We start from the raw sequence: 12,500 nt of genomic DNA on the forward strand, positions 1-12,500 counted from the left end.
TATTACTACCATCATGCGCGAGTTTGATGGTATCATTAGCACTAAGTGTAATTGAGATTGCTCTTTCTTGTGCACTTTACACTTGTTCCAACTATCAAAGTCCTATTTTTGCGAAGTTGGATTACAAGAGATTACAAGAGATTACAAGAGATTGGCTAGACTTGTCTCCAAGTTCCAATGCCCAAAGTCCGCCTAAGCCAATTTCTAACCATTGTCCTATTCTACAAGATTATAGTTCCCTAGTGCAGGGCCTCTTTTTCAATTTCAGCGATTTTCTTAGAAATTGACAGTTTTTGGGGTTATTAGAGAATTGGTGGCAAGAGAGTTTATATACTCCATGTTTCAGGTTTGTCTTTAAAGTTGAAACAGTTAAAGGCTAAACTAAAAGCATGGTCTAGAGAATCTTTTGGCAGCACCAAGAAGAAAAAGGACCTTTTGTGCACAAAAGGTATTGATCATGAGGAGGAGATTAGATGCATCTCTTATTAGCATAATTGGCTTCGGATTATTATTGAATGCGAACAGACATATTAGAAACAGATCCAAATTTCAGCGGCTTTAAGAGGATGATACAAATACCAGATTTTTTCACAAAATTGCCCCATTGCATGGAAGACAGAATACAAGAGTTTTGTCCTTTGATAGCAACTGCTTTCTGACTCACTTGGGGATTTTTTTTTCTTCAGAATTATACGCTGATGATCTACGAAGCAAGCATCAAGCTATCCTTTAAGACTTTATCGACTGAGGAGGCACAAGCCCTTGAGCAACCCGTCACTCTAGATGAAATAAAGGTGATGGAAAGTGATAAAGCCCCTGGACCAGATGGTTTTATATCGGAATTTTAGGAAAAAAAAGGTTGGCACTTTCTGTATCATAATATGTGTTTTTGGAGAATAGTGAGAATTTCATCTAGAAAGAAAAGAAGGATGAGTACAAGTTACAAAAAGGCCATTAAGAATAAGGTTGTTTACAAAAAGGCCATAGAAAGAAAAGTTAAAAAAAAAAAGCCCAGTCTAATAAGAACACAAAAAGAAAAATCATCCCAAATAAAAAAAATAAGTAGAACTCTGCACAACACCAGAAAAGGAAACACCATCCTAGCAAAAGCATCCACCAAACCATTAGCACCCCACACAATATGTGACCACTGCAACTAAAGTTCCTCACATAAATCAGTCACTTCATGCATACTCCAAAATCGCCAAGGCAGCCTTAGGACAGATGAGAACCACCGAATCACCCTCAACCACCAGAGGCAAGGTTAATGCTGATGATAATCCTTAGGCTGCACAAAAATGCCCAAAGTTCTGCCTCAATAGAATCTTACTCACTAAAGGAACAAAATATACCCTAATGGTTTATCCCAAATGATTCAAGAAGAGACCTCCACCTCTTGTAGGGGCCAGATTCCTCAAGAACTTCCATCAAAGTTAAGTTTGAACCACCCTCATGAAGGGTTCCTAAGGGTATACTTGAACATCTCTAGAGTCAACAAAGCCAATGACCTCGTGTCAATGAGATCAAAGAACAAAACTTTAAAATTGGTGGAAGGTAGGCAATCAACTAACCCAAAACTAGGTATAGTGAATCATACACTCTATTACACCACCAATAGAACGAGAGTGATCACTGAAGGTCCTATAATTACTTATTCCCATAGAGCCCAAACAGTTGCATAAAAGCAATCAAACCATAAGTCTTTCCCTAGTTTAGATATAGATCAAGCAGATAATTGCACCAAGAACTCTAGAAAAGGATTAGGGATAAAAGAAGAAAGTTAAACTCTCGTAGCATGGCATACAAAATCACAGCGGTGAATGTCAACTAACTCATCCACTAGTCTGATCAGAGTTGCTTTGACATCCCTCTAATGGCTTCCTTAGACTCAGAGAAGGAGTCTAGAAGCCTCTCATCTGTTGAAGCAGCTCAAAGATATGCCCTCCAAAGGCAACTGCAAACCTTCGCCCACAAGGATCCCGTGCACTAGAAGCAGCGTGCTTGTTTCTAGTGGCTCTCAAAGGGGGATGCCAATACCAAATTCTTCCATGTTGTCGTCTTAGCACGGAGAAAAGCCAACCACATTACTTCACTCAGTGTTAATAGTGAGACCACCTCAGAAAAATCTAGTATCTCTGACTCATTGGTGAGCTTTTTTGCAGGTCTATACTCTGAATGCCAGGCAGTTCGACCTTCTTTTCAGAGGGTCAATATTTTGGCTATTCCTTCGGCTCCAACCTGATTGAACTCCCCTTTTCTAGTCGAAAAATTGAGAAAGCAGCTTTGGGCCTTCCTTTGGACCGTGCTTTGGGCCCGGATGGTTTTAATGGAGAATTCTACCAACACTGTTGGCCCCTCATTGGTGAAGACATTGCCCACATGGTCCACTCATTCTACCATCGTGGCATTACCTACAGGAGTATTGGAGCTTCCTTCATTACCCTTATTCCAAAGAAAGATGGGGCAGAGCTCCCTTCAGATTTCCGGCCTATCAGTCTCACCACCAGTACCTATAAGGTGATAGCTTGTCTCCTCACTAACAGCCTCCGAGCGGTTCTTTTGGTGGCCATTCATCAAGGGCCGAGTACCTTCAAAGGAAGGAATATATTGGATTCAGCTATGGCTTGTCATGAGCACATCCACCATTTCAAAGCATTGAAGCTCCCTAGATTTGTTTTCAAGCTAGACTTCGAGAAGGCTTTTGACAAAGTTAATTGGAAGCTACAAGATATTCTCCTGGGGAAGATGGGATTTGGTGAAAAGTGGCGGTTTTGGATTCAAAGATGCATCTCCTCAGCCAGTTACTTAGTTCTTCTTAATGGGACTGCAATCCCGTGGCAACCGACAGGGAGACCACCTATCCCCTTTGCTCTTCAATGTGGTGGCAAAGTACCTTTCCTCCCTGATTTACTCAGCCAAGGATTTAGTGTGGCTCCTCCCCATGACTGATTTCGCGGTTTTTTATATTCCAATCCTCCAGTTTGCAGATGACACCATTTGCTTTGGTGTGGGCACCATGGATCAGATTAAAAAGTTGAGAGCAGTCCTTGGCTTATTCGAGTTGGCTTTTGGGCAGGGTATTGATTGAAAGAAAACCACCCTTCTCGAATATCACATAGCATCACGATTTAACTCATCTCGCAAATTTGCACGCTGCCTGTAATTACAAGGTCCATATACACCCCAAAACTTCAAATTGACCCAATCTCTTTATCTTTAAGCTTAATAACCAAAGAGAAATCTCTAACCCAACAATCCACAAGCTCCACAATGGTACAATCCCATGCAATCAGAACGCCACCAGCTGAACCCATAGCATCACGATTCAGCCAACCAGGTTACTTTTGATGGAAGTTCTATAGGAAACCCTGGCCTCACTGAGATTTTTTTTTTTTTTTTTTTTGGGGGGGGGGGGGGGGGGGGGGGGGGGGTTGTTATTGAGGATCAAAATGGAGTGATACAGTTAGCTTATTCAGGTCCCATGAGTCAAGACAATGCAGTTGCAGCTGAAATTTGTGCTCTTTTGGCAGCTGTTATGAATGCTAAAAAATTTATCTCCCCTTTAATCATTGACAAAGATTCGTCTACAGTTATTTCTTGGCTTTCAGGATCCTCCAAACCCATATGGCAGAATCATTATTATTATGATGAAATCCTTCATTTGTTAAGTGGTCTTCGAGTCACTTGGAAGCATATTTTTAGATTGTCTAATCAACTGATGGTCCAGCTATGTTTCAAGGTTCTAGGCCTACTTTTGCAGTTAGGAAGTCTATTCCCCTTGGGGTATGACCCTTTTGTAGTTCTAACTATTACTAAAACTCCGCTATTTTCAAAAAAAAAAAAAAAAAGAACTAAGAAATAACTATTCAGAAAAAAGGGGGAAATCCCATTAAAAAGTATTTAAATAGCAGCCACCTGGCAGTCTCGGCTGATTTTCACAGGCTTGTAATCATTTAATGGGTTCTTGAGATGAAGCGTCTTTTGGAAGGGCAAGTTGTGTAATTGAATCCATTTAATTTTGAACGAGCGTCCCCATGGATTGCTTCCACCACTTGATCCAGTCCAAACATTCTCCCGCCTCCGACCAACAGAAGATATCATTTGTGCATAACCTTGGAAGAAACCACTCATGTTGACACTAAATATAAGAATTACCTTACTCGAATTCTGCAAATATGATCATCAGCTGCTCAAAGAACCATAAATTATTAATATTTAATATCTACTGAAATGGTTAAAGAATATTCTTACATGAAAAGCCTCCTCCAAAATTGGTTCATTCATAACTTGAGTAGCCCAAATGCCTTTGTCAACTGAAAGTTGAATATTATCATAACTCAAGCTTTTAATGATAAAATACCTCGTCACCTCTGAGTTTTTATTTCTCACAGCATTCATATTTCTGTCCCATTTAAAAGCCTGGCCTCGTTCACTGGCTGCACTAGGATAAAAGTCTTCATTGTCTTGGTAGTTCGAACTTCCTGCCAATATAAAGCTAACTACATGACACACCAAAGAGGGAGACAAACTAAATGAGATGACCATATTATCTTAAAATTTTCACGGAAAACTAAGTAGGGTAGTAGCAGAACAGAGACCACAAAATTGAAACAAAACCTCATTCCAGAATTCATAATAAAGTTGGCTTATCACCATTAAACCAATATGGTATCAAGCAGGCAGATTGCATGACCTAAATGAATTCCAAAACCACCATTTGAGCCTTGATGGCATAGGGATATATAAAAATCATCCAGTACCCACATTACTTGTAGATGCATGTAGGTGCATGTTCTCAAAAATCAGCACAGGATACAAGATGCAATAATCAGAAAAATATAACAGAAAGCAAACTCAGGTATGCAAACGTTTCCATAACATAGTACATGAGATACATACCAAGGGAGGAAAAAAAGTAAAAATAAAATAAGATATATTAGGAGATAAAAGAAAACTATAACACATCAATCTTTACTACCTACTCCACTGTAGCTCTCTAAATCTTGTCTAGATTCTGTCAAAGATGAACCCACAACAGATGCATTATCTTTCACTGTTTCAGGGAATGAATCCTTCATTGTGCTCCAGCCTAAATAGATGGCAACAAAAACAAAGGAAGGCATTAGTAACAAGCAACTAAGCTAACACAGACAACATTTCTATAACATTCTCATTTCGACGCATACTTCTGATAAAAGAATATAGTTATTGTGACACTAAGGGTGTGTTTGTGCCAGTAGGAACTATAGGAAAAAAGTGCAAAAGGAAAATTGTTTACCCCGACTCCTCTTGTCCCATAAAAACTTACATGGGGATACGAAAAAGAGTTTCCTATTTCTAAAATAGGAAATTATAAGAAAAATAAATCAAAAAGAATAAATGCAAGAAACGGGTTAAAGGGAATTTATTTCCAACGGGAAAACATTTCCAATGGAAAATTGATCAAAAAGAAAATGAGTTTCTCACTTTTCATCATTTTGTCGTCCCATAAATGCACAAATGATGCCTAACATAAACTCCATTGAAAAAACAGCTGATGCAATTGGCTCCAATGGAAATGCATGTTTTTGATAAGGGAAGAAATTTGACCTAGTTGCTTAAGATTTAGGAAACAGAGAGGGCGAGCAATCATAAAATCTTTGTATGTTTCCTGCATATATGCTAGTTTTCACTTTGCCTTTTTTTTTTCTTCTTTGTGATTTAATTGATGTTCATCCCCTCATCCTAGTGAGATTTTATCCCAAGACCTAACATTAAAGACCCAATCCAAACCATGCAGTACATATGGTTAATACTATGACTAGAATAGAGCCTTATCAACAAAATCAAATCAATGGATTATTGTTCAAATTGAACTGTTTAAACAATCCACTGACATCAAAGGCTTCTAACAATATGTTGGGGCAGCTTCATAAATAAATTGTATCTGACCATCATCAGAGCCTTGTACCACTATGTTTAGTCAACCTCATACAAACACTAATTTTTCTAAAATAAATAAAACATATACTTAGAAGAAATTAGATACTGTTCCGATGAAAACCATGTATTAATGATAATGCAGAATACCATCACTTTTTCTTCTGTTGAATGATGGACCTCATACCTTAGAAAGATTTGATCCTAACACCTCACTCACACTAGAAAACCTCCCATGCGGCCAATGAGCCAAAGACCCAATTCACGCTTTTAATTTTCACTAGAAGTAAATACCCAACGAACTCCTGCGAAATTCTGAAGTATACCTTACTGCTATTTCACGTTATTTTGTAAAACACAGAACCTCCAATGCAGGGAACTGGACGCGTTCTCCCCTGTACCTCTGTAGGTCACCTCACAGGATCACTGGTATTCCTTCCAACCAAAAAATCCCAAAATTAGTAGAATATCATCTTCTACTATGACCATTTTCTGCTTGGCTGCAAAAGTATTTATTCCATAGATATACTAGCATTTCAGAAGTTACACGTGCCTTAATACACAATTTCCAATGTACTTGTCTTCGCTGTTCCCTCCCTATTCCGCATGCATTCACTGAAAAGGTAGAGAATTCTACATAAAACGGATGCAATAAGGGGAAAAAAGAGAGCAGAGATCGAGTGAAACAAAGTTATACAAGTAACTTGTATCACCAGAAAAAAGCTTGAATGAGAAATATTTTCCTTTGAGCTTAAATATGAAATATTTTCCTTTTTGAATGAAGTCCATTGGTAAATATCTTCGTCTTCTTTACTGACGCAAAGAAATATCCCAGAAAAATAAATTCAAGTGGTATCAATGTACCGTCTTCAAATTTCCTTGCCGCTAAGTAGCAGAGACAAAACTCAACGAGGTGAGCAAGTAAAGCACCGGCGAAGATAAATTGAAGAAACCAAAAGAAAGCGCTGCAGGTTACCAGGTAGATGCTGTAGGATGTCGCGCAGAACATTCACAGGCAGTGAAAACCTCCCAACTACTCGACTTGGAATGCGGCAACTTAACTCGAGTGTGGTACCGTAGCTGTAGGGTAAAGGTATTACCCCCAGCCCAGAAGAACCGCGCCCAAATGGGTTCTTCGACGGCAGAGCCTGAATATCACATGAATGATCCCATTGGTGGTTGCAGTTGGCAGGGGAGTGGGTTTAGGAGTGATGGGGTCGATTTTGGGTGGGCTATCTAAAAAACCTATCCTTAAGCCGCAAGCTTAACTTTGAAAGAAATTCCATTGAGGGTTATACATGGATGTTTATGGAGACGGGCTTTAGTTCAAATTTACAGGATACGGATAGAATAGTAAGTATGAATTTACATAAAATCCACAAAAAATAGTTATACCATGTATATTAATTAAATTCATCTTAAATAAGAAAATTAACAAAAAAAATCATTTTTATCAATTAAAACATATCATATAAGTAGACTTTATGAGTTGGATTGAAGGTAGGGATAAGAAAAAGTATTTGCATTGGATTTTTTTTCTCCCCATTTTGATCTCTTAAGGGTGAGGGGGGAACCCCCCATCTCCTAAAAAATTGGGTTAGGGTTAGGAGTGTAGAACGCAAATGTTTGTACAGTAAAAGAGTCTAGACATGTGGGAATCCATTAGTAATAGACCCATCTTCTATCTCCAAAGCAAGTGAAGGACAGATTGATCCCTAAACATGTGTGTGATCGGGATAATATGGATATTGCTACAAAAAACAACAATGCTTTAAGAAATTATGTAGTTGGTTTTGTTTCATCTCTCAAATCCGCAAAGTATGTATGGGAAAAATTATTTGCTAACTAGTATAGGAACTCTGAGTATAGATCTTACTATTGCATGATTAGTGCTATCAAGATGAAGATGATATATGTGAGAGTGAGAGTGATGAGGAACTGGACTTGGGGAAATTGTTGTAGTAAAAGAGTCGAGAATTGTTCTCGAGAGAAAGGCAAAAAGAATGGAAGAAACTTAGCGTGAAGCCTACTAAATTTCAAAAGGAAATTGTGTCCTTGAAAGATGAAAGTTTATCATAATTGGAACAACTAAGAAGATAAAGTGATAATCTCATATCTCAATGTTAAAGGCTTGAAGTCTTCTCATGAACCTTTTGGGAGTTAATCATTATGATAATGTAAGAACAAAATGATCTATCGAATTTTCATAAATGGCTAGTTGAGGGGAAAACCTTAGATTTGTTTCATACCATAGAGAGAGTTTCTCTGTGAAAATGTTTCTCCAACGAAAACTTTTGGTGCATTTTTTAAAATAAAAATTAGAAAAAAGTGTTAAGCAAGTGGCTGAAGAGGGCAAGTGTCATGTACAATTGAGAGAAAATATATTATGGTGCCAATTTGAGTCTCACCAGTCTACCAAGGCTGAAACAGAAACAAAAGTATTGCTAAAAAATGTTTGCTTTTATTAATATCAAACTTAGGTGGTAAAATATTCTAAAAACCCTTTAGATATTTTCCTCCTTTATTCCTACACTAATCTGTTTGAATATGAAATTTCTACTTGTCTAACTCGGCCTCTTTACGAATAGATAAGTAACAAGATACACCATGCATAAAGTTAAATACTTATTGACCATATATAACCTTATCAAATTAGATTTTGAAGAAGAGGAATCAAGAAAAGGAGTTAAGGGGGTACATACAATTCATGAAGAAAAAGTCACCATGTTCCTCTTCCTTAGTGATACATACACTATTATCGACGTCATGGTGACTACAACTTTCAGTGCTCTATAAAGAGATTTAATCTAAGTTAAGCAAGTGTAGATACCCAAGGGTAGTTTAAACTTGATCCCTAGTATGAGAGTTATCGCACCCAAAAGGACCTAAGATCACTTGATATCCATGTTTGGAAAGTATTTCTGCAACCACGAGCTATGAAAGAATATTTCATGATCTTGGATAGCTTAAAGAATGTAACTTGTGAGAATTAACACGATTGATGAGTCATTTTAAAGACATTGAATAGTCCCATGTGGTTAAAGTCATTTCCACATAAAACTAGAGGTGACCATTGGAAGAGTATTACTAGATATTTTCAAATCAAGCTTAGTGACTCTAGTTGTTCCCAAAACAAAGTTAAATTAACTAGATATTTTCAAGTAATTCACCTTGTTGGTTTACCTATGAGCATAACATAAGTGAAATATTAGATTAGGCAAACATGAGTATACATAGTCATTTTGTACATGCCTTGGTGATTTAGTTTGTTGACAAATTACAAAATTTAAAACTTTATCATAAAAAATTGAATTGTAAAAATTAATTATTGGATTTTATCCAAAATTTAACTGACCCAAAATGACATTCTTTAAAGTTTTCAACTGGTTGTTTGGTCATTTGGGTGCTTAAATTCAAGTTGATTTTTTAACTTGAAATAAGAATTGTGAAAGAGACATTCTCCCATTAGTACACTTCAAGGGGAGTTCTCAATTAGGGGAAGGAAGCTGCCTTCTAAACAAATGTAATCTGCATAATACAATTTGGTGGTAAAGTTTGACTACACAGAATGCTTTTACGCTTGTGTGTATGTGATGCACATGATGCAACTCAATGTAGAGACTACATCAACCTATTAGAAACCAACAGGACTAGCAAAACTATTTGAACAATCAGCTCCAATAAAAATTTGAAAATTCTTTTGAAGAAATAATTCATGACAACATCTGAATGGCCAAAAGACCACCAATTAAAACATGTGATGCAAGGGCGATCCATCTCAATAGCATGAAGCCAACCATTCAAATGACCAAAAGAAAACTCTTTATTAGGATCCACTCACCCAGATGTATGAATGGTCAGCCCAAAGAAGGTTATAAGAAAAACAAAGGAAACAATGCATTGTCAAGAAAACTATTTAACAAAATAGAAATCATCCAAATAAAAAAGCAAGCTAGTAAAAGGCTTTATATGAAGTCGTCTAGTCTATTGTATGGATAAACTGAGCAAATAACCCACATGCCTTCAAACAACCTGGTCTAGAAAAGTTGTGGGTGAAGAATCAAAGTTTCAATTCAACCATTATAGGTCTCCAAATTCTATAGGTAGTCTTCTCCTTTGATTAGCAGCTCGAAATGAAAATTTTAAGTATTTTTATGAAATTGCTTATAAAAAATCTTGTATGTGAGATTAGCCTATGTATTTTTATAAGTGATTTTATTGGGAGATTAGTTTATTTGAGAGGCATTGCATCTAGACCATATTGTAAACAAGGACCCTTGCATTATTTTAGCAAGGTAAAGCCTTCCCTCAAATAAAACTTTCAAGAAAGCTATTGAAATGAAGTTGCCAATTGTGGGTCTAGACTTTCAAGAGCAGTTGGCTATTGAAAAAGCCCTTTCCAGCTCTAGGCTAGAGTGACTAGTTTGTTATAAGGACAATCATAAAAGAGGGTCTAGGCTAGAGAGCCTAGTGTACTATAATTTGTATGAGGGTGTGATATGAGAATTAGTGGGATAAAATTGAGTGGCATATAAATACCTACATAGGCAATGTAGTAACTTGGCCCTTGAGATTTTTATATGAAGATGTTGTCTTGCCAATATACATAATGACCTAACTCATAAGGCATAAACACCTTGACAGTGGTTTAGCAATCCAAGATAGGGTTGTGAACTACCATAAAAATTGGTGTGTTCTTTGAGTATTTTGCATTAAACTTTAATTTTACATAAATTGTAAATACAACACTCCATTAAAGTAGGATTATACAAAGTTTGGAGGAAAAAGTTTAAACTTGGAATTAGTGTTTATAAACCTATTGCCCCCACTCCATCTATGTTTATACCTCATAAGACATAATAGACGTTTTTATTCTTGATTACATCGATTTACTTATTTTAGCCGATACTACCTTATAGACTCTTGAGGTACAAGGTTAACAATAATAATACATTGATGAAATGGATGATACCATGTTGTTTTAAAATAAAGTATCTACATAACTTTTTTTGATTGATAAGGTCATTAACCATTCACACATGATGCAGAACCAACATCTCGTGGTCTAGCCAAACTTGTTACAAGGAATTACATGACGAGAAATGCAAATATATAATTTGAAGATTTATGTGGATAAAACACTTATCACAAAAGGTTACAACTATACAATTTGTACTCCCTTTATTACCACACCTTTTTTTTTCTTTTTTTGATGAAATGATAAGTCCTCATAATCAATTCTTTGTAATATAAGGAAGAATCTCAAAAAAAAAAGTGGCAACAAGATAAATATAGTACTCATCTAGGAAGTTTTAGTTCATCCCTGCAAGAAATGGGCAATTTTGCACGTTTGATTAGCATACCAGAGACAAAAAAAATTCCTTGGTCTACCATATGAAGTAATTTAAATTCTTTGACGATTATTCATGTAATTACAAAGGTTTTTCTATCATGGAGTTCTCCCTTCCAACTGAGAGGAAAACAATTTCCAATGAAAGTAGTTAAAAACAAAGACGAAAAATAAAGAATAACTTTCATAAATGTTATGAATTTCTTTGTTTGGTCATGAATTTAATCCCTATTTCTTCATTTCATATTTTTTTTCATATTTTAGAATTTTTATTGTGGTATTATAACTACTTGCAAAGACTAGAAAATCTATATAGGGTTAAAGTTTTACTCGATTTAAGGGCATTCAATGACAAAACCTATCCTCTTTTTTAAGTATTGTGACCAATTCAAAATCTGCTCACCAATGTTTGCGTTACTCAAGCCGACATTCTCACTTATGCTTCCTCCACACCTCCTTGTGCAAGGTTAAAAGTTTGCCATCTTAAGTTTGATAATCATCTAAGATTTGCTTAATTACCAACTCTGAATCTTCAATTCAAATTGGATAATCTAGCCACATCATACTCTGCAATGTTGTTGGTAGCAGGGAACCTAATAACAGCTTCTGGAACCCCTACTAGTACAGGGAGATGGGACCCACTCGAAAAAAAATCCTTGACTTGTTGAAGCCTCCGTAGCGGTCCTTGGCTAGTAGCAAAGGTGCATTGACTGTGGGTAATTGATGAGAGGATGTTCCTCAATATGTTTAATTGTAGGCCAACTTCCTTATGCAACACTTGGGTGGGAATTGATGAGAGGATGTTCCTCAATATGGGGGGGTTAGTTCACAATGAACTTGAATTGAACTTAAATGAATTGATTCAATTTCAACTCATCCTTGGGTGTTAGTGTAGACGAGTTCAAGTGCACTGGAAAACAGATTCCAGTGTTAGTGCCCTCGAATGAAAAGTATGATATAAACAAGAGAATCAGTAACCTTTTATAATATACTTAAATAGAACATATACCTAAACAGATAATTAACCAAAATAAACATGGTTACTACACTTATAAGTGATTTAACATGTAGTATTAAATATATGTTAATATCCTAATTAACTAAAAACTATATTATATTACTTAATGATTATAGTTTATTATAAATTAATACAATAATTTCGTGTGACTAGAATAAAATTAAAAATGAATAAAAATGTAAAAATAATAGAAGCACATATAATAAATAAATA

General features: G+C 36.2%; 1 protein-coding gene across 5 annotated transcripts in view; it reads right to left on the reverse strand.

Moving 5' to 3' along the window:
* Positions 1-7,094, reverse strand: part of LOC137934672 (uncharacterized) — a 28,940-nt gene extending 21,846 nt beyond the window's left edge. Inside the window, exons 1-6 of one of the 5 annotated variants that reach the window (XM_068779141.1) lie at positions 6,896-7,094; positions 6,473-6,534; positions 6,246-6,354; positions 4,979-5,089; positions 4,252-4,481; positions 3,916-4,167 (exon numbers count right to left, since the gene is read on the reverse strand). In XM_068779141.1, the coding sequence (XP_068635242.1) occupies positions 3,916-4,167; positions 4,252-4,481; positions 4,979-5,078 (582 nt within the window). In that variant the 5' untranslated portion in view covers positions 5,079-5,089; positions 6,246-6,354; positions 6,473-6,534; positions 6,896-7,094. Of the gene's footprint in view, positions 1-3,915; positions 4,168-4,251; positions 4,482-4,978; positions 5,090-6,245; positions 6,535-6,783; positions 6,862-6,895 lie in introns of those variants that run through there. The other 4 variants (XM_068779137.1, XM_068779138.1, XM_068779140.1 and 1 more) reach the window with 4 other exon arrangements.
* Between the last annotated feature and the right edge of the window lie 5,406 nt (positions 7,095-12,500).

The sequence above is a fragment of the Aristolochia californica genome, unplaced genomic scaffold, assembly GCF_029961685.1.
Source record: "Aristolochia californica isolate CCGP_79_NKW_82.1479 unplaced genomic scaffold, dmAriCali1.0.hap1 SCAF_6, whole genome shotgun sequence".
In the NCBI taxonomy this organism is placed as follows: Eukaryota; Viridiplantae; Streptophyta; class Magnoliopsida; order Piperales; family Aristolochiaceae; genus Aristolochia; species Aristolochia californica.